The sequence below is a fragment of the Hyposmocoma kahamanoa genome, unplaced genomic scaffold (genome assembly GCF_003589595.1).
Source record: "Hyposmocoma kahamanoa isolate Upper Pololo Valley unplaced genomic scaffold, ASM358959v1 97, whole genome shotgun sequence".
Taxonomy (NCBI): domain Eukaryota; kingdom Metazoa; phylum Arthropoda; class Insecta; order Lepidoptera; family Cosmopterigidae; genus Hyposmocoma; species Hyposmocoma kahamanoa.
The window spans coordinates 2,680,815-2,702,878 of record NW_020655294.1 but is presented as its reverse complement, the minus strand read 5'-3'; the positions used below and the strand labels follow the sequence as shown (position 1 = coordinate 2,702,878).

At 36.4% G+C, this 22,064-nt stretch overlaps 1 protein-coding gene across 1 annotated transcript in view; it reads left to right on the top strand.

Moving 5' to 3' along the window:
• The first annotated feature begins 593 nt into the window (after window positions 1–593).
• The window catches only part of LOC113238599 (NADPH oxidase 5), an 80,308-nt gene continuing 58,837 nt past the window's right edge, over window positions 594–22,064 (top strand). Inside the window, exons 1-2 of the mRNA XM_026475427.1 lie at window positions 594–902; window positions 2,168–2,332. Coding sequence (XP_026331212.1) covers window positions 594–902; window positions 2,168–2,332 — 474 coding nt within the window. The remainder of the gene's footprint in view (window positions 903–2,167; window positions 2,333–22,064) is intronic.

Here is a 22,064-nt window from a genome sequence, read left to right as displayed (position 1 = left end):
GTCTTATTTTCCGACTACTTTTCTTTAGAAAAGATTATGTCCAGCAGTGGCCGATGATGCCGATTCAGGCAGAAACAGTTTGTGAACATATTGCACATATTTTTTTTAAAGTCAAATTCATAAATAGTGACCAAAAATGTGCGGCGTAAATTTAAAAAAACTATGTGTTACGAGAACGTATTTCCAAAGTAAATTTATATTCAAACGTAACGTTGGTAGCTTAGACCTCTAATGTAATATTTGAACATTTTTAAATCCCTCTCTATAACAAATTGACAAAAATTGTATTTTGACGTATCTTACTGTTAATATAATAAAATTGAGATCGGCCATTATTCATTTTTAGTGACACAAAAACTGGATCTCCGTAAAAAATTGTAATGTCGTATCGTAAATATAACATGAGACCACCCAGGTGATATACGCCTTATTTTATATATAAATTGGCAAGCGATCTCGAAAAAGTTTGATTTCGATTTGATAGTAAGAGTAAAACTATAAAACTTTTATAGAATTTGTAAAACTGAACCAAATTAACAACTATGTAAGAAAAAACCCGTTATTAAAATGTCGAAGTGAATAAAATAGCAAAGATGTCGGATCAAAATGAGCAAATACATTTTCAAGATTCGGAAGAAAAGACAAAAAGTGAAAACGGAATTGCTAAACATGAGATGCAAAAGGATGCCATAGACAATCATAGGAAAACGGAAGAAAAACCAAAAAGTGACAATGAAAAAGCCCCCAACATCGAAGTTACCGACGATAAAGAACTCAGTAAAAATATAACGATTAGCGTGGACAGTATCGATAACGCGAAGAGTGAAAGTAACGGAATTAAACTACAAGAGTTTGAAAAAAAAGATGGCGTCGAAAATGGGAAACTTGACGTTTCGAAAAAGGTAAGGGCATGTTTTATAATTTATTTATTTAGAAAGAAAGAAAGATAGACAATTACTATAATGATAGAATGATTTTAAAGTACGAAAGCGCCTTTCAGGGGGTGTCGTTATACATTTGAGAGACAAGCAGCCACGTCTCCGTATGTAATAAATAGCTGAAAAGGATTTTCGGTAAAGTTGTTATGGTGGTAAAGTTCATGGACCATAATCTGCCCCGGTTAATGGATGTTTGCGTACAAAAACCATATTAGTTTTAAATTATGCAGTTACAAATCACTTTTTATTTTATGTAAAATAATTAATGACGTTAATTGTTAATTAAAATTGGGTTAACGTGTAACAGGGCAATAAAGATTTGATATTTAACATATTTTTAATTATGTGAAAACCCTAATTAGGTTATTGTCAGATATTCTGTCAAAATAATATCATCATACTCATGCACGATAAGTATGCTCAGTAAGTTGTAATTGGAATAAGACCGAAATCGTTCTCTGGGTGATCAAAAATAAATACAAAACCCAAAAATATTTTGCACTAACATACGTTTTTTTAGATAAAAATACATTTTTTTATTCCATAAATCCGAGTACCCACAATAAAGCAAAATATACCATTACACATATTTTTACATAAACCTAGCAATAAGTCATTTCTGTACGCCGTGGTTATAGTTTTTGTACTATGGTGGGCCATGATCTTTAAAAAGGATGGTTTCTATGAATATATCGGTTACCTACCAGTAGCCCGAAATGTCATTTTCAAGAAATAACGTTGGCTCGAATTTTCATATCCTCGAAAGTAATTTTGAGAGGAAAATGTTTTTTCTTTTAAACCTAACCTATCTGAACCTAATCGTGTCTTTACGATAAACATCCAACATAGCTTGAACGAACAACGGGTTTCGTTATAATTCAACGACGGGTTTCGTTATAATTCGGTTTTCGGTGTAATGGAAATTCGAACAAACGTTATTTCGGAAAAAAATTCGAGTTTTAAATTGCAAATTTATTATTTAAAAATCCATCAGAATAAATGAGCTTCTGGGCGAGCACGCTCCGCTTTTTTGTTACCATCAGCTAAGATTGTGTTCGAGAGCTTAGAGTACCTACCGCATTATCAAGTAGCATCATGGTTAGGCAGAGAATAAAACTTCATAGTTATCTAGAAAGGGCGTGTTTTATTGCGAAATAAAGGAATTAAACATATGCAATCGACAACAACACAACCTTGGTATAGTAAAGAATTGTTTTCCTGGATATCAGGACATCCTGGGCGTGCCGCGCACCGGGCCTCGTATGTCATTCATGGAAGAAGAAAGCGTTCGAGAGCGCATGCGCGTCAGTCTGCTCAAGCAGTGCTCAGCCATCTTGAAACAAGGAGATCAGAAGTACACTAGAGACACGCTGCACAGGGCCTTCCAAGATGAAGTAAGTCAAAATACATACATAAATCGCACACTGAGAACGATAGTGACCCAATGCAAAATATTCGATTTTGAGTAATGAGCAAAATTGTGATCATTGCAATTTCTTACTTAACAAAGATTATTGAATGCGATTTTTAGCAACAATAAAAGGGGACCTACATAGTATTAGAAGTAATACATAAATTTTCACCTACCACAATAAAATAAAGGCATTTTTTGCGAATTTCGTTTAGTGTCACTATTTGTCGTCATAAGCTTTTAATGTAAATAAACATTTCTTATTATGGAATGTCGTCATAAAGAATTCATTAAAACAAATTATGTTACGAAATTCAATTTTAATTTTTCCAAAATAAAAGTATAACTTTAGAGATTTTTTCCATAAACCGGCGTAGACCGGGCTCAGCAATCCTGTACTATATTAGCCTTAATGCCAAAGGACATCCAAAAAATTATGATATCCTTCACGGAGTTAGTAAATTGTTTGACAACTCAGCGAACTACCAAAAGAATAAAGGTAACGTGCTCCTAAGCCCCGGTCCCTTGAACAGCATAACTTCATTATATCATCTAACGAGTTCTAGGCAGACAACGTACACGGGAGTTTTTGCATTGTAAATTCGTACTCCCAAATCCAAGATGGCGTTACAAATAAAAAAAATATAGTTTTTTCTATAGTGACGTTATCATTCTCAGTGTGCGAAAAATATTCACGTAAAAATTTAAGTACTACACGTTTTTTAAGTAAACCTATGTTAAAGGCCTATGTTTTTGTAGTTGTTTATGTGTATTGTTGAGTACATAAAAGCTACGGATAAAGATGGACGGCGAAAGCTGACCCAATAATAATTAAAATCAACGACGAGCCGTTCATGCACTTTGCTAGTATGATTTTGCGTTTTAGTTTACCCCTAGTTATCAATATATATTTGTATATTTTTAGAAGTCGGGAATAAAGTAATTGTAAAACAATGTATTTTATAATTTTTTTCAATTGGAATTGATGCAGTTCGACAATAGATTGTGTAACGTTCTTGTACATACGTTTCATTAACGTGATTCAATGTTTACCTTCCTGAAGTATTGATTGTTTTATAGTACACGTACAAAATGTTAAAGCTATCAAATACCTAAAATATGGCCGGGAATATTCAGCAAGTTCTTTATTATTTTTGGGAACAAACTGAAAACTTGTTGTTTTCTGTTACTGCGAACAAACATAGGACAATGTTATAAAAATTACCTACATGAACTTTATAACCCTTAGCTTCTACAGGCTGTACTCAATGAACTTTTTTGATGCTACGACAATGAATCACAAGTATTGATAACCTATCAATACTTGTGATTGAAGACTTTTTTAATGCACGTCGTCAAAAACACTGGGTCACGAATAACACGGGATGTCGCCATCCTTCTTTGATCAGTTGTTGAAACGACAGAAAAATAACAATAGCTCTCTGTGTGCAGAAACCTGGTTATGGGGGCTTATTATACCAAATATAGCGTTTAATATCTGCAATGCATTAAAGAGGCGTACTTGATTTTTTCAATGGTCTCATTTTCTTATTAAACTTCAACTAAAGGAAATCCGTTCAATAACGGTGAGCAATAAATTGTAATGTCCCAATAAATGTGTTTATTTGAACATAAATTGTGAAATTATTATTTTCATGTATTTGTACAGCCATTTGTGCGAGGCTAACCAGGTGATAAATTGTCAATAAACACTTATAATGACTTTCTAAGCTGACAGGAATTTCATGCCTAACAATAATATCCGGTTTTTTATATATTTAGTTGTCAATGGCGAAATGTGAATATGCCTCAAGAGCACTTCATCAGAGCATTGCCATTGCTTGTGCGATTATAAATTAACGGAGATATTGAATTGACTTGTTCGCTAAACCCAGAGGTACCCAAACTTTTTTGTCTCGCAGGCCACGTACCAATTTTTTCTGTTTTGAGTAGACTTATTTTTTCTGTCCTTAAGGAGTAGACCCACTGTCTTCTAATATGGCTTTTTTGGTGGTTTTGTCACTTGATATAATTCTATTTATTTTGTTCAGTTTAAGTGTATAGTGAGAAAAAAACAGGCTATGTTTTATACATTTATACAAATTAACCAAATGTTTTGTTTGCTGTGAAATGTTTCATTCATACGTAATTTATATTTTATTATCTATTAAAAAAAAGCAATACGTATATGCGTAATGCGAATTCGGTCATACTGAAACGAAGGGGGCACTGTGGAAACGAGACAGAAAATTTTTTACCCTTCTTTTAAAAGTAATCTTGTTTCGCCAAATTTCTCGATAATTATTAGCCGTAGACGAAAAATTATAAGAATAAAAAGTGTTTATTTGGGTGTAATCATAGATATTGGATAGATATTGGAAGGTGTAATATACTCGAAAGAGACGTTAAAAACAAATAAAAATATATTTTTACTATAACAATAAATATACTTTTAACTAAAATTTTCTGTCCCGTTTCCATAGTACCCCCTTCGCTTCAGTATGAGAATTCGCATTACGCATAATCGCATTCGCTGGTAGCAGGCGCCGTGCTGAGGTGTGGGAGATAATTGCGAGGAGGCTACTTTAGTGCACCCGAAACTCCTTTCCAGGCTGTACATATCCACAATGGTTAATTTCAAATACTTTCTGAAAAGATGTCCGATTCCCTATTGCCTGCGTTGTAATATACCTAAATCTATTACAAGGTTCTGACTCGGCGTTACTGACATGTAGTTAAAAATCATTAAATAAAGCTAACCTCTGAAAATCACTTGGAGGCAACTTATTTTGAAGTTCAGAGTTTGTAACGCGATGATTACTTTTGCAATACAATTTTACTTTCATTCTTAAGTGCAGATTAGCTCACCCGTTGGACCCTCGATATTAAAACATTTAACAGTTCTTATAAACGCGAACACTTGATTCGAGCATTCTTGCTCAACTCAAAAAGCTTCCTGCAGCCCATCACTCCAACTGTTCTCTCGTCAAAAGAAAATAATCACATTAAATTTTAAACAAATATCGAATGACCATAAGAAGACGCGGAACGAGGTCGAGGCTTTGTCGGACATCGGGTAATGTGTGTAGAATGACGGCAAATTATTGCTTACGGCCTTCGCTATTACGGAGTTTAAAGCTCACGATTTGTGTGGCCACGAAAACTGCGTTGCTCCAGCTCGTGGAGCTCCAATGTTGTCTGTGAAGGAAATGGTTGCTTAAGTGTTTGTTATTGATAAAATATCAACTCTAAGAGCATGGATATTAAATAGAAACTGTGAAATATTTATTTTGATTGAATACCAAGTTTCTATTACTATGATATATATATTTTTGTTTTGTGAAAATACCTCACTACTTTGGTGTTGTTATTGCTTATTTTTATCTTATTATATTATTATCCGTAGCTCAATAAGGAGTGCTGTTAGCCCCAGTCTGGCAAACAGGTACAGGTTCGTATTAAGCTGAACCGAAGGAATGTTTCTTTGTATTTGTTCGATCTTTGCATCAGCAATAAAACTGCAAAATTAAATATGTTGAGCCAACACGAAAAGTTATGAAAAGTCTTGAGAGGTTTGATCGCAAAGCCTGGTTTGTACCATTTTTATATTCTTGATTTAAAAAAAGTGTTAATGGCACACCTGAGCTTAACTCAGGGGCGGATGTTTCCTTGATATATGTCAATATATAAGTAAATAGCAGGTCGACTTATTTATAGGTACTGTTGTTGTTGAGTTAGTTCATTGACAACCGAACTGCAAACAAAAATATAAATCTTAAGGTATCTTACACGCACAGGCGAGTATTAACAACGTAGATTGTGTTATTTACCAAAGTATGACAGAGGAAGGTTGCCTTTTAGATTTTAACAAAGCGACGTGGATGTCAAAGACATGATATCATTATTAATTGCCACAGATTTTCTCTACAATAAACGCTAAAAGCACAGTCGCTACACGAGGCAACAACTAAGCAGATCATTTTGTTGCTCCTTTTTTCATTGCGTGCGTTCTCAATAAGATCTCATAAAATTTTATGTCGTCAATTACAGCTGCACCAGATTCGAGCAAATTAGACCTACCTTGAATTTTTCGAAAGTGAGTTTTGTTACTGTTTCGATATAATTTAGGCATACAGGCTGTAATGACACGGCGGGAATTTGTATTGTAAGCAGTTTCGTGTTGTTACGTGCCAGCAATTATTGCGTTCTTAATAATTTGGATGTAATCAAAATGTATAATAATTATATGTATGTGAAAATTAAAACTGTTATATTTGTATGGCCTATATTTATTTCTCTCGTGAAAAAGTATAATTTGTGGTTGTCTATGTATATATCCACGGCACCCGCGATACAGGGTCTCCTTAGTGTGAGGCTATGATTGTGAAAAAAAAAATCTTTGTCTATAGATAACTTACGATACCCTCACATGTTTTTTACACACTTTCAACAGCTAAAGTATTATTTTACACTTGGTTACGATATTTTTTGACGGAAGTTTTTTGCGTATTTCTAGCCGGCTAATGGACTAACAAAATTGTTCTAATTCTTTTGTTTAGATGATTTAGTCTTTTGCCGAACTTGACGAGACTGATAGCTAACAGATAGCAAACCTGACCTAACAAACCTAGAACTAGATAACAAACCTAGTTTTTTTGAAAAAACAAATATACGCGATTTAAATCCGGAAAAATAGTTTCATTTCCTAAGTGTAGCAATGGCGGAAACCTAAGAACTTGACGAGATTGATCTAGTAAAAATAAATCGCCTAGATCAGGATGTGCTTTTGTTTACATTGTGTTTCGTAGACATTATTTAAGTTTAAAAATAAGCTCGATTGAAATAGTAAATTATGTGTTAGTATACTTCATGGCCACAACGAAATTATGAAAACACGACCCTATTATTAAAACATTACTTGGTAATTTGCTGTGAAACTGTCTTCATGTACATTACTTTGCAGCGCGTAGCATAATGGATCTTAATTAACAAAATATAAAACAAAGTTTTAATCGTGAAGTAATTAAATTATTATTCAACAAATAATAGGGGTTAAAGTATGAAATTGCCGATTTGTACTGAAAATCTAAATTGTTTATTTTTTAAATTTTTAACAAATTTATTTAATCAAAATAGTTGCCATTATTATCTATACATTGCTGCCATCTAATGGGAAGGTTATTAATGCCTTTGCGATAGAACTCCGATGATCTAGACTGCACAAACTGTGTGAAAGCATTTTGTACTGCCTCCTGGGAAGAAAACTTCTTGTCACGTAGATAATTGTCCAAATCACGAAAAAAATGGTAGTCCGTTGGAGCAAGGTCTGGTGAATACGGAGGATGACGAATGGTTTCTAACTGCAGTTCCTGAAGGGTCAAAATGGTTTCTCGTGCTGTGTGAGGTCTCGCGTTGTCGTGGAGCAATAATGGTGAAGATCGATTCATGAGTCGGGGCTGTTTTACTGCTAGTTTTGTCAACATGGTTCGGAGTTCGGCACAATAGACATCTGCCGTTATTGCTTGACCAGATCGGAGAAAACTATAGTGAATAACACCATGCTGAGACCACCAAACAGTTACCATTACCTTTTTATTGGTAAGTTTTGCTTTAGGACACTGTTGTGGCATTTGACCTGGGGTCAGCCATTGCATTTTTCTTTTCCGGTTATCATAAAGAATCCACTTTTCATCACATGTTACAATTCGATCCAATATTCCTTCATTTCTGTACCGGTTCAACAAGGCAACACAAGTTTCAACACGCGTTTCTTTCTGCAGATCAGTCAAATCATGAGGCACCCATTTTTCGTATTTTTTTATTTTATTGATTTGACGCAAGTGAGTCAATATTGTGGGTAAGGTAACGTTAAACCATGCCGCTAATTCCTGGGTAGTTTGACTAGGATCGGCTTCCACTATCTCTCTTAATTCATCGTTATTCACCTGTGTGGGCGGTCTTCCTCGTGCCTCGTTCTTTAAGTCGAAATTTCCATCACGAAAGCGTTTAAACCAAAATCGCACGGTGCGTTCATTAGTAGACCCCTCTCCAAACGCAGCATTGATATTGCGGGCTGTTTCTGTCGCGTTAGTTCCGCGTCGGAACTCGTATTCAAAAATCACTCGAATTTTCGCAGTATCCATCTTTCTTGTCTAAATTGAATAACAAAAACAATTGAAAGTCGATATTCAAATGTTTCAAATTAAAAAATCACAGAAACCATTTGAAAAAAGTTTCATTCGAAAACCTCAAACCATGAAGATACTATGAAAATTCAAAGAACCTATTGCAATAAAACGGCAATTTCATACTTTAACCCCTAATATTAATATTAACGCTGGGTTTAAAAAGAGTACACATACAAATCATTTCGCGTAACCAACACACATCGAATGTTCATATATTTTGTGATGAAGAACGCTTACTTAAGGTAGTCGAGGAAGTACGCTTGCTTTTTATTTAGGAGGTTCTGGGTTCGACCATCTCCGGGGGCCCGTACCGTTAAATCTTTATGAATCATGCCCAGTTTACTTCAGGGATTAACACTTGCGGTAACATTTATGAAAAAACATACGGAACTTTTAGACGTCGAAACCGCTAGATTGGTTTATTTCAGCTACTTTCACAGTCTAATGACATACGGCATTTTGCTTTGGGGTAATGCCGCCGATATCAATAGAATCTTTGTCCTGCAGAAACGTACAGTTAGGGCAATGTACAATCTGGGCCCCAGAGTATCTTTGAGAGATAAGTTTAAGGAAATTAACATTCTTACGCTAGCCTCACAGTACATTTATGAAAATGTAATTTATGTTAAAAGGAATAGTAATTTCTTTATGAAAAATAGTGACAGACGTAACATTAATACGAAAAATAAAAACAAAACTAGCTGTTCTTGACAGTAGTCTTCACAAAGTCACAAATTCATGTAAGGGGCAATGTATACGCTTCTATAACAAGATTCTGGTTGATATACAAAATTTGCTATTCACGAGGCTTAAAACTATAGTGAAACAAAAACGTTATACTTAAGGCTATTATACAACTTCTTCGTACTTGGCTGACAAATATCTGTGGTAGTAACCCATTTAGTTCATGAAGGTAGTCTCGATCTCTGATATTTGAAAGCAAAAAAAATGTACTGTAAATGTTCAACGCGTACAAATGTTATTTACAAAGAGCAACCCCTAGAGTTTCTTGCTCATTCTTCTCAGGGGAATCTGCCTTACGAATGAGCGGTAGAGTTTAACCATTGTGACGATTTCAAGTGTAATAATGCCTACCTATGAAATAAAGATTATTTTGAATTTGAACTGATTTCAATGGAAGAAGTTAAAGGCCTTCCGATCGGATGATAGGCTGCTATGAGGACTAACAAATGTGTCCTAGAACAACTTAGAGTAAAGTCTGGTTGTGACTTTACCAAAAGATTCCCCATTGCTTTGCTCATATTTCCCACCTAATTAAGTAACTTTCAAATTCAAATAATCTTTATTTCCTAGGTATGTAAGTTGAAATTGTCACATTGATAAAACTTTACTATTCATTCGTAATGCAGATTCCTGTGAGAAGAATGAGTAAGAAACTCTAAGGGTTGGTCTTTGTAAATAAAAATTTGTAACAACCCGCAAGAACTAAACGGGTCACTACCACGGATTTTATTTTTTTTATTTTAAGTGACGGGACGAACAAGTCGTACGCCTGATGGTAAGCGACACGCCTGCCCATAACAGTTGCAGTGCCACTCAGAGCTTTAAATCACATAGATCTGAGTGCACTGCCACTGCGTCCGTCACCGTGAGACATAAGTTGACAAGTCCCATGTGCCTGTACTTTCCCCAGCACTCCACACCCTTCTAAATCGGAACACTGATATTACTGCTTGGCGCCAGAAATAGGTAAGGTGGCAATATAATCCCTGGACGAACTCTTTCACAGCGTGCTCTACAGCTACTACAGAGGGTACCTCAGTCCAACAAAAAAAGAATCATCAAAATCGGTGCACAATTGAGTTATCGCGTAACATACATACAAAAAAAAACAGTCCAATTGAGAACCTCCTCCTTTTTTGAAGTGGGTTAAAAATAACATTTATGGAAAACATATTATCGTAATGAAACCTGAATATCAAAAAATACGTATACCAACCCGTATCGTGCCGGTGTGGCCTCAGCAATCTCTTTAGATTAACCCTGTATCCAGCAGTAGAACGTGAATATCCATACAAGTTGAAGATACTCTATGGTCATAAAATCTTGTCATTAATTGTGAATTTCTTTGTAAAAATTATCATCAATTGGAAGACGTTCTACTGCAGAGCAATCTTCTCTGTACAAATACCAGCTCTTACTGTATCCACTGCGCAGGCGTCTGTTACTATTAGCATAACCTGTCCCTATAGATCACTATACTCTGCCCGGGATCAATGATTGTCAAACTTACAAAAGACAATTCTACAACTAAAGCCGTTTACACGGTGAAAGATAAAATAGTGTGTCAGATCAAAACACCAATTGCCTGGTTTTAATCTGGAGAATTTCTTGCACTATGCTTAGTAGAGCAACGGAATTCACTCCGGGACACTTCCGCACGAAAACGAATTTAGAAAAGTTTATCTCCATATTGGAATCGAACCCTCATGCGGTCACACAATGCATAATTTGGGCTAAAGGAAAGAAAGAACGAGGACAGAAGATTGCTTCGTAAGTGTCGCAAACTTCTTGCTTTTTATATTATTTTTGCTGTTTTTGTTTTTATACTACTATTGATGTATTGTTTATGAGACTATGTCGAGAATCATATGTAATTATTAGATTCGGGCGTTACATTGCTAAAGTCAATGTTAATAAAAAAGAAGTATATTCATTTGCTACTCCGCGCACCCAGTGAAGGCTTGTGTTGAATATTTTTTCATCCAGTCAATTTTCCCACCCTCCCTAAGCTTGAAATCCCAATTGGATATGGAAGAAAAAAATTGGAATTTCAACGTGAGTTGCATCTTGGCGTCCGGCTCAGATAGCTCCAATAATCTCTTTTGAAACTTATTCTTTGGTGGAAGTAGCTGCTAGTTTTCTGGTCACCGGAGCCTACAACGAGGCAAACCGAAGGCTCCTTAGCAAATAGTTTTTCCTGTTGCTTTCAGGGAGCTAGAGTTTCTATCGCAATACATATAAAGCTAGCTATGAGGTTGGGTTATTCGAGTTATTCCAAAAGTCCATTTATTCAATACTAGTTGGCGTCTGCGCTGTCGTCCGTGTTGAGTAAGTAAAAAAATGCCACTTGGTATCATAAAAGAATGGGAAACCATGTATCGCAGGTGCCATGGATACACATATAGACAACCATAAATTACACCCAAACTCATGAAAGATTTGTAGTAGGCCATACAAATATTTGTAGCTGCCCAGGAATCAAACCCAAGACCTCTGCGTAGCCGTTCGCCCTGTACTGTACTAATTTTCGTAGTTGTAATGGTTTTCCATACAAACTTTTATTCCCTATTACACCCTAGAGGGTGAGGGTAAGGGTATCTTATTGATAACTCAATTTTGTGACAAAAGTTAGCCTATATCCTTCTCCTAGGTTCCTTCAATCCTATACCAACATTAATCAAAATTAGTTCAGGAGTTTAGGCGTGAAAACGTAATAGTCAGACAGGGTTATTTTCGAATTTATAATGTCGTTTTGGACATAACTGCCTGCAAGATACTGCAATCTGTCTTGAAACTGAGATATACTTTCCCTCAACAGATATAAAATGAGTTCCTAAATGTTTGGAAGCACATTCATAGATCATTAGGGCGTGATGGTGCGCGCGCGCATGTTTTATGCATGAAACAAAAACGCGATTGAGTGCCGTAGCGTTGATTGACAGCTCCCGTTCCAATACAGCCTTACATGATCTACGCCATACTCAACTTGGATGATCTACGCTACAAACTTTACTCCCGCTTAGATTTAGACAGGTACGGTACCTATTGCAGTTTGCAATAAATATATTCGACAAAGCTTATGAAAACTTGGCTAGTTAGCATTCGGTACAAATTGTTTATTATGTAATCATACTTTTTAAAATGCATTTGTTGTGTTCAGAAGAGATCGTTATAAGCGCCAAGTTTTCGGTTTGATTTCTTTACGGGCTCTTCTTATTAAATTTTTCAAAGTAACATTTAATTTAGTAATAGTGAGATGTGGTGTAATTATATGAAAAGTAATAATATCTCAATAGTTTTGTTTCGGGAAAGATATTAAAGCAAAAGTATCCAATCCAAAGAAAAATGTTTTTTACCGTTATCCAATTTTACGTTCGCGTATCATTGGAGCTACTACGCATAATTGTACTGCATAGCTTAAAACCTCAATATATCTCTAGATATGGCAACAATGCTTTTATGTCTATAACGATGACGAAAGAGCGCGTACGCATGTGTTGGGTGACACATTTCTGGATCAAGGTTATGCATAGGTCGCATGCATAGTTCAATTTAAGGCTGAACTTAATTGCGCCTAGATCAAAGGCTAACATCGGAAATATCTGTTATATTAAATTTCCATTCCACAACGAGATGATATACGGTAGAAGGTAACTCAAAGCACTGGTTTACCATAGCATGGTAGTGGTATCTTTTTTGTAGCATGGTAGTGGTATCTCTCTAAAGCTAACAAAAGATGTCTTTTTCAAGTATTCAATTTTCGTGATGCGGCGAATTTTTGGTTTCCAGCTGTACCATGTTTTGAGTAACTCCAGAGTCGGTAGAAAATGTAAGGATTTTTCTTTTTTCTACTACATAACTCTATTTGTGTTTATGGCCGATAGAGGATGTGCTAGAGTGTCTTCACGCGTGTTAGACAGCTTTGCTGAAATTGATTATCTGCCCGCCAAGTATGCGACTATAACCGAATTCTTGTTAAAACTGTTAGTTATAAATGATAAGAAATGAATATTAGACAACCTCACTTATGTTGCTTGCCCAAAGTACGTAACCAAAGCGCTTGTGTTTTGGAAATTGGAAAAAACGTCGGTACCACAAACACCCAATATATTAATATTGGGTGAAGCTCTATGTTAAGTATATTCAAAAGTTCAATTTGGAAAGATTGATAATACACAGTTGTTTACAGGATTGCTGGTTATACCGGTTTACTTTCAAGTAATCCTTTATTTCAAAATGTGATTTCAATTAGTCTTATTGTTCTAGACTTTTTTTTATAATACCAAGTGATACGACGAACAAGTCGTGCGTCTGGTGTTTAGCGATACGCCTGTCCATGATAGTCGCAGTGCTACTCAGAGCTTTAAAATGTAAAGATCTTATGGGCACTGCCACTGCCCCCGTCACCCAACATAAGTTGACAAGTCCCATGTGCCTGTAATTTCACTAGCACCGCTCTTACCTTTCAGAACTAGAACGCAGTAATGATCTACTGCTTGGCGGCAGAAATAGGTAAGTTGGCAGTACTTCCCTGGACGAACTCTTTCACAAGGAGCTCTAATGCTACGAAAGATGTCCTTGTGATAGACATTTTAATGCTTCGTCACAAGGTTCCAATCGAATACATTGTTTTTGGCTTCAATACGTAAATCTACCTTTATTCTCGAATGCCTTGTAATATGTTTTAGAAGCTAGAGGTAGTAGTAGACCCACCCAGTTACTCAGAAAGCTTTTAATATAAGTGATAACCTCAAGGCTCTAACGCCACTCACATGTTAAATTGTTACCTACGACGCAAACTGGGTCAATCCGGTCAAGATTTACTGCCTCCGATTGGTCGACAGCTGCCGGCGATTGACCAATCACAAAGCGAGTATGTCACGTTAGTTGTCAACTTTTTATATTCATTATTGTATTAGTTTTGTACTTGTATTCCACACTAGTAGTAGGTACATTGATAGAGAAACTAGCAACCAAAATAGGTTTCCTAAGGCGTTTCCACTGCTCTGCTGGTTTAGAAATAAACCACACCAATAGAATGACAACGAGTTTTTTTTATGATACCAAGTAGCGGGTTCAACAATTCGTGAATCTGGTGCTCAGCGACACGTCTTTCCATAACAGTTGCAGTGTCACTCAGAGTTTTAAATCGCAAAGGTGCACTATCACTGCGCTCTTCAATCTGAGGCATAAGTTGACAATTCCCATGTGCCTGTAATTTCACCAGCACTCTTCGGAACCGGAATGCAGTAATGTTCATATTACTGCTTGGCAGCAGGAATAAGTAAGGTATACGTAATAAGGATACGGGTATACGGGTTTTTTTCATCGCATCGGCAACATTTATCGATTTAGTGGAAAAACATCCTACTGTTCAGATTTATCAAATTTATCTCCCGATAACATAAAAAGTGCCTAAGTTAGGTCTACAAGTGACACTTACAACCCACACAAACGTCTATCCTAAACACTCCACAGGATTTTATCTGCAATTTTAGTGCCACGGGCGTCCATACAAATGTCCATTCCGATCAGACCACACACCTAAGCCAATTAGGCCCTACTTGGTGGAATCATTTAATTATACTTGTACCTACTTTGAACACTTGTAAAGTTGTCAATGGTACACAAAACACCGAATTATAAGCTTATAGATTAGCTGAAATTCGAAACCGAGTAATCACCACCTCCGTGGCGGAGTGGCTTGCACACCAGTTTTCATGGTGTTGTCATCTCTGAGGTCTCAGGTTCGATGCTCGGCCGGGTCAATAGAAAACTAACTTTTCTATATTGCCCGTGTCTGGGTGTTTTAATTTAGCGAGACAAGGAGACCGACTTGTGAAATTGTAGGAGGTCAACAAAGTGCATGCTAGAAAGAACCTTTAGAAAATTAGTGTAATAATGGCGCCTTGGCAAGGTTAAAGTTTTGTCCTAGATATACCGCGATCGTCAACGCGCCTTTAAAATTCTTCTGTAATGGTTCTAAATACAGAAAACAGATTACAACATTATTATTGAACAATAATGACTGACTTAATTACATCCGTGGCTGAATGGTTACCATGCTGGCCTGACACGCAGAGGTCTCGGGTTCGATTCCTGGGCCGGTGAAATATTTGTATGGCCTACATTTATTCCTGTCGTGAATTTGGGTATAATTTGTGGTTGTCTATGTATGTCCATAGCACCGCGATACAGGGTTTCCCTAGTGCAGGACTATAAAACACAAAATTAATTAAGAGAGACAATAAATTTGCAGTCCAATTACAGCATTCAGAAAACTATAAATCGTGTGATCTTATAAACAAATAATTACAACTTTTTTATGGAAAACAAAAACCGTCCTCAAAAGTTTGCTTATCGGCTTCTTATTGGAATTACACCTATTTGTCAATTTATATTGAAATCGGTTAAAATAAAGTGTGCGAAACCGGATTCATCCCCTAATTTGCCACCCTTAGAGGTGGAATATTTTCTTCAAATTTAAATGGGTCCAATACTGAAGTACCCTCTTTCCATTAAAAAAGAATCATCAAAATCGGATCACAAATGCCGGAGTATTTGCGTAACACACACATGCAAAAAATACAGACGAATTGAGAATCTCCTTCTTTTTTAAAGTCGGTTAAAAAACTGATTTCAAAAGCTAGCTCCGCTTTCGCTGTGTTCGTTACCGTGGTCTCCTCAACGATAACCGAAACGCATACTATGGAAGTCCACGTCAAAATAAATAATATGAACCAAAATACAACTGGTCACCATAATATTATACTTTAGTTGGAATTACATCTATGTGCCAAGTTTCATTGAAATCGATTAACGGAAAGTAGCTGAAATACAATAAACTGAATTCATCCCCTTTATCTTCTCCAAATTTAAATAGGACCACTATTGACCCCCCAGTAAAAAGAATCAATCATCGAAATCAGTTCATAAGTCGGAGTTATCGCGTAACATATACGCAAAAAACACAGTCCTCCTTTTTTGAAATCGGAAAAAAAAATTGAATAGAAAAATAGCTAACAGTCTTAAACTTGTTCAAATGTCAAAAAAAAACACATACTTTGGGCGTCTGTCCGCTGTCCTAACGTACTATTCTCCATAATCTAGCCAGTAGCAGCTAAAGAGATTCAAATAAAAAAAAAAACGTCATGTTCTAACACTATTGCGTTGAGACGGAAACCGATTTCCTGGTTGCCTTAAACAGCTCGCGGTGATACAAACTGACAGGCATGTGGACGGATGTGTGTCATACAGTAATATTTTTATATCAAATCACATTCATTATATTTCTACATGTCTACACTAGCCGTATGCCTCATTTACCACAATTCTGGTGTACCTCTTTCACTTGTGCCACACGTCATATAAATCTAGATGCAGTGCAGTGCTCGAGCCAAGTCGAGCGAGCACTTTGACTTTTCTTAGATAATAATAATTTATTTATTTCAGAAGTTTAATTTAACAATAATAGTGATATGAATCTCCTTTTAAGGCCCTGTACTTTCATTCTCCGTTCAATATCCGTCCGAAACAATTAGGACGTTAGTGCTTTGCGTCCGATTCATATACTGTCGATCTCCGTCCGATTTCCGTCCGAAACAATTACTGTCAAATAAGTAATATTCGACAAAATTAAAAGACAAGTATCCAGTATGAAGCTTCATTCGCATCACGCGTTTTTTTGGCAGTAATTGTTTCGGACGGATGTCGGACGGAGATCGAGAATAGGTCCGAAATGTCAGTGGGATCATTTTATCTCTAAAATATCGGCACGGTACGATGGCCGTTTTGACGTTTGTCCGACAATCGAGTTTCATATTAATTCATAACTACGCTGAAGGAGCCAATTGCTGTACGTTGTTGTCAATAGTGACGTGCAGTAAAATTTATGGAATGTATAATTTTACGACACAACTAAAGAAAATATATTTTTAAAAATGAAATCTAATACGATTGTATGAAAACTTTTTAATCAGCTACCTTTGCAATACTGGTTATGCATCTAAAAACTTATAGACGCGACTCGTATTTGATCATGTTTTTTTCAATAATGAATTGAGATTCACCTCACTACTGATCTGTCGAAACGGCCATCATAGCGTGCTTGTACTTTAGGTGCACAAGCGATATTGTATTTTCTCGGAATCGGACATAGTGCACAAGCGACATCCGAAAGGGTCATAGTCTCGAATTAGGAATGAATACGAATCGGATGCAGTGCACAAACGCGGTTACTGTCAAATAAGTAATACTCTACCAAACGAAAAGAGGCATGATGTGAATGAAGCTTCATACTAGATTTTTTTTTTTAATTTTGGTAAAGTTTTACTTATTTGACATTAATTGTTTCAGACAGATGTCGGACGGAGAAATAGGGTAGACTCCAAGCACAGGAATTCCTGTTACTGGAGACGCTGCTTTTCTATAACCGAAGCTATGTTTATATATATTTGTATAAAATTACAAGTAAAATTAAGTGTGTTAGATGAAAATAGGTCAGAAATAAAGACTCTGTTGTAAATTCATTACAAGAGGCTAGAGGGAGAGGAAGAGAGCAACGACGTCATCAAAGTGTTATTTTTTTTTGTTATTACTAGCATTGATCCTAAACATATAATGCCATCAGTTTATTTGAGTAAATAACTTGTTTCCCGAACGCTGTAACTTGGGCCTTTTCAGGACGAGAGTGAATAGGCATTATTTAGGTGTGCATGCTACATCTTCGACCTCATCGTCACTTTCCGTCAGGTGAGATGGAGGTCAAATGCGCACTTAATTTTTATAAAAAAAATAATTATTAATTTAAATTAGTGTAGACACCGTCAAAAATTCACTAATCTATTATGTTATATGTTTCGCTAGGTCACATTTTTATAATTATTAAATGGCAGCTTTTTGTATTATTATTAAGTTTGAAAGCAGACAATATGTCCATGATAATATCCAAAGTTGTTAAAAGGGCGACTTTATTATGTTATTAGGCAACCATTCTCATACAAAAATGTATCAACTTATTTATATAAACATCCAATCCAAGGTATGCCATCTAGCGGCCTTCTTACTAAACTAAACATATGCAATCAATTTAAACCGCTTATGACATTGAACACTACGCAAAGTAGCAAATAAATGGTGGCAAATCAATAAATAAAAATGAGAATCACTTCGGAGTGTTGTAAATGGCAAAAAGTATTTAAACAGCGAGCAATTTCGCTTTATTACAGAGCGATTGGCGGTGAGAAAAACGCACTTAGAACTACGCAAACGCATGCGTGATAGGATAATCGAGAGCTTTTAGTTTTTGTGTTGTGCAGAGTAGTGCATTGTGTAGAGAAATCGGTTGGTTGTAAAAATCGACTCCGCCTATTTACTGCAGCGCTTGCTAAGGCTGTTTGTGCCGGATGAGTACAGGCGCGCGCGACACCACATGCTGCTGGCGCGGGACCTGGCGCGCGCGCAGGCGCACCGAAGCACACCGGTGCTGCGCGCCATCACGCTCCTCGACTCCGTTCTCGAGGCAGCACCACACTCTGATTTGTTTGACAGCGCGATTGGATGTCTGATGCGTGAATGCAGGAAAGTGTTTGAACCAATGATGCCTGTGAGTTCAATCCTGTGAACTGTATTATGTTTATTTGATATGTTTTTTTGTTGTTGTTTATGTTTGTAGCGATTTGGATTTATCTGTAAAGCTAGAAATGTTAAATGAATAAATAAATAAATAAATAATAAATTGTAACTGCAGGCTATATGATTCCTTTTGCCACAAATTATTTTTATTATTAATTTTCATAGATAAATTCAGGATTTCATGTGGTGATGTCCGTCAATACATGTTTTTTTAAATATTAGACAACATTGCATACGTTGCTCTGATCCCAAAGTAAGTAACTAAAGCGCTTTTGTTATGGAAATCGGAAAAAACGATGGTCCCACAAAAACTTCCAGATCCGAGACAATGTAGAAAAGTTAATTTTAGTTCATTATCGAAGTATCCAAGCCACTCGACCACAGATGCTGTTAAAATAACTAACGTAGTTTTGTCAAAATTGTAAAGTATGCCTTTGAGTACGGTAAGGGACGATATATGAATCTGAAATTGAAAACATTATTACACAATATTGCGTAAATCTTAATGTAAGTCTATCATTATCAATCAATTATTTAACTACCCCTGTGGCCGAACGGTAACCATACTGGTCTACCACGCAGAAGCCCCGAGTTCGATTCCCGGGCCGGGAGAAATATTTGTATGACCATTTATTTCTCTCGCGAGTTTGGGTGTAATTTGTGGTTGTCTATGTGTGTGTCCATGGCACCCGCGACACGGGGTTTCCATAGTGCAGGGTTATAAGTGTTTGCGTTATTATTAATTATAAGTCCCATATAATATGGCATTCGACTTAACATGTTTTCCAAGGGTTCTCGTCACTGTTAGCAAACTTTCACAAATGTATGGATTCAAATCGTCCACCTTTCAAATGAGAAGCAAATTTAACACTATAACCTGAGTTACAGTTTAATAATTTCTATATTACAGTGGTGTAAATAAAGATCTTCCCCGCACGATGTATCATTCCTTTCCTAGACGCATCCTGGGCAACAATTGGGGACCTTACGCCGATTGGTGAATTCTGTTACCACGATGGCAAGAATTATTGTGTGCGCCATCGATGCGCTAAAATTATTTTGGTACAAGAAAAAAAAACATATCTCCGTTTAACCATGTCGAGTTTTTTTAATAAATACGATTATCTTTTAAAATTGTTCTTAATCTGGTTAGTCGGCCATTCTCCGGTATCAGGAATAGCGCAGAGCAAAACAAGTCTCTGTATCAACACTACTCTGTAACTGTATCGATACGTGACGCGATTACGAATAAAGCTTGACTATTTATTAGGGCTGCCCCAAATTTTTATTGAGCATAATTTTACATCTATAACCACTTGCTTGTATATGAAGAAAGCAAGTAAGAAGGTTGTACGTCTGCTTTTATACGTCTATTTGTGCACGGTCAAGGGCGTGTTGACAGACTTAAATACAACGGTCCAAAATCCAAAGTGCCAAACTTGATGTACTCTTAGCGGATATCGAACAGTGAATAACTCCCACATTGCAATTTGGAAAGTTTATCTTGCAGATGTCAATTGTAATTTAGAGAATCTATCATCAATCAAAGTTCTTACAAATATTTAAAAATCTATTAATTTAGTGCATTTTTTCATTGGAAGGAGGAAGGTAAAAGTACCAGATCCTGACAAAAGGTGTCGCTATATTAATTGCAATATTTATTGAATATGATAATGTTTTTACTACCTTGATAATTATTTTTTATTATTTCAAGTGACGGGATGGATAAGTCGTGCACCTGATGTTAAGCTACACGCCTGTCCGTAACAGTTGCAGTACTACTCAGAGCCCTGAGACATAAGTTGACAAATCCCATTTGCCTGTAATTTCGCCAGCACCCTTACCCCCGAACACAGTAATGCTGACATTACTGCTTGGCGGCAGCAATAGGCAAGGTGGTAGTACTTCCATGGACGAACTGTTTCACAAGGTGCTGTATTGCTACTGAAATCCATATATTTATTGCGAAAATACGCCACTAGTTTGTTAGGTAAAGTTCGATACCCATACTGGTATTACTGTTTAGTTTAAATCATTCAGATTGTCTTGATTTAGTACTTGTGTGTACCTATTTGTCATCACTAATCTTCTTAACCTTTTTAAAAATATGTTTCTGTCAGCCCTAATCTGATGACGTGTGTCACGTTTGATCACAAGCGCACACCTCAGCGACTTTTTGTCGTTTGCTCCGGATATCGTAATTAGGCCCTTTTGCGATGCGACAAAAAAGTCGCGCCGTTTAAACACGACCCTTAATTGGCTACCGATTTAGAATCAAATACTAGTTGAAGTGGAAGAAACTTCCTAGAAATCTTTATCTTTTCATTTATCTTTTGTAACGCCCTGCTTCTTGCTGATTTATGAGTTGATTCAAGTTAATTCTTCTATTAAGTCGCAGTAACTTATCACAAGTAAGTCGTGTTCATTAATTACAATCTACTCATGTTAGTGCCTTCAAAAAGGAAATTGTATCATAATTATAAAGTTCGATAGACGACAACATAATGACCGTCCCGTCTATTAGGTACATTTTTTTATTACAAATACAAAACACGAGCAAAGAAACAGATCTTAAACCTTTTCTTTCTGGCAATAAATTACGGTAAAAACGAAAACATCGACATGACATTTACAAGTATGTTAAGTATTATTTCATAAAAAGTTTTCGTTTAATATTTGGAACCTCTGTTTCTTTAAGATTTTTATATTCATTATTAAGTTGTTTCCCCGTTTTAAAAACAAGTAAAAAACTGTGTTAGTAAAAAAGTGGTTGAAAGCGAACAGCTGCAGTGCCACTCAGAGCGTTAAATCGCAAAGGTAGATAGGTACTGTCATCGCACCCACCATTTTACTAATAGATCATCTTTTGTATTTTATGGTTACAAGAGACGGGACGAACAAGTCATGCGTCTGGTGGTAAGCGACACGCCTGTACATAACAGTTGCAGTGTCACTCAGAGTTTTAAATCGCAAAGATCAGAGGAGTACCGCCACTGCGTAAGTAGAAAAGTGTCAAATGCCTGTAATGTCACCAGCATCCTTACTCTTTCAAACTGAAACGCCGCTTATCTCACACCATTGCTTGGCGGCAGAAATAGGAAAGGTGGCAGCACTTCCCTGGACGAACTCATTCACAGGGACCTCTACTGC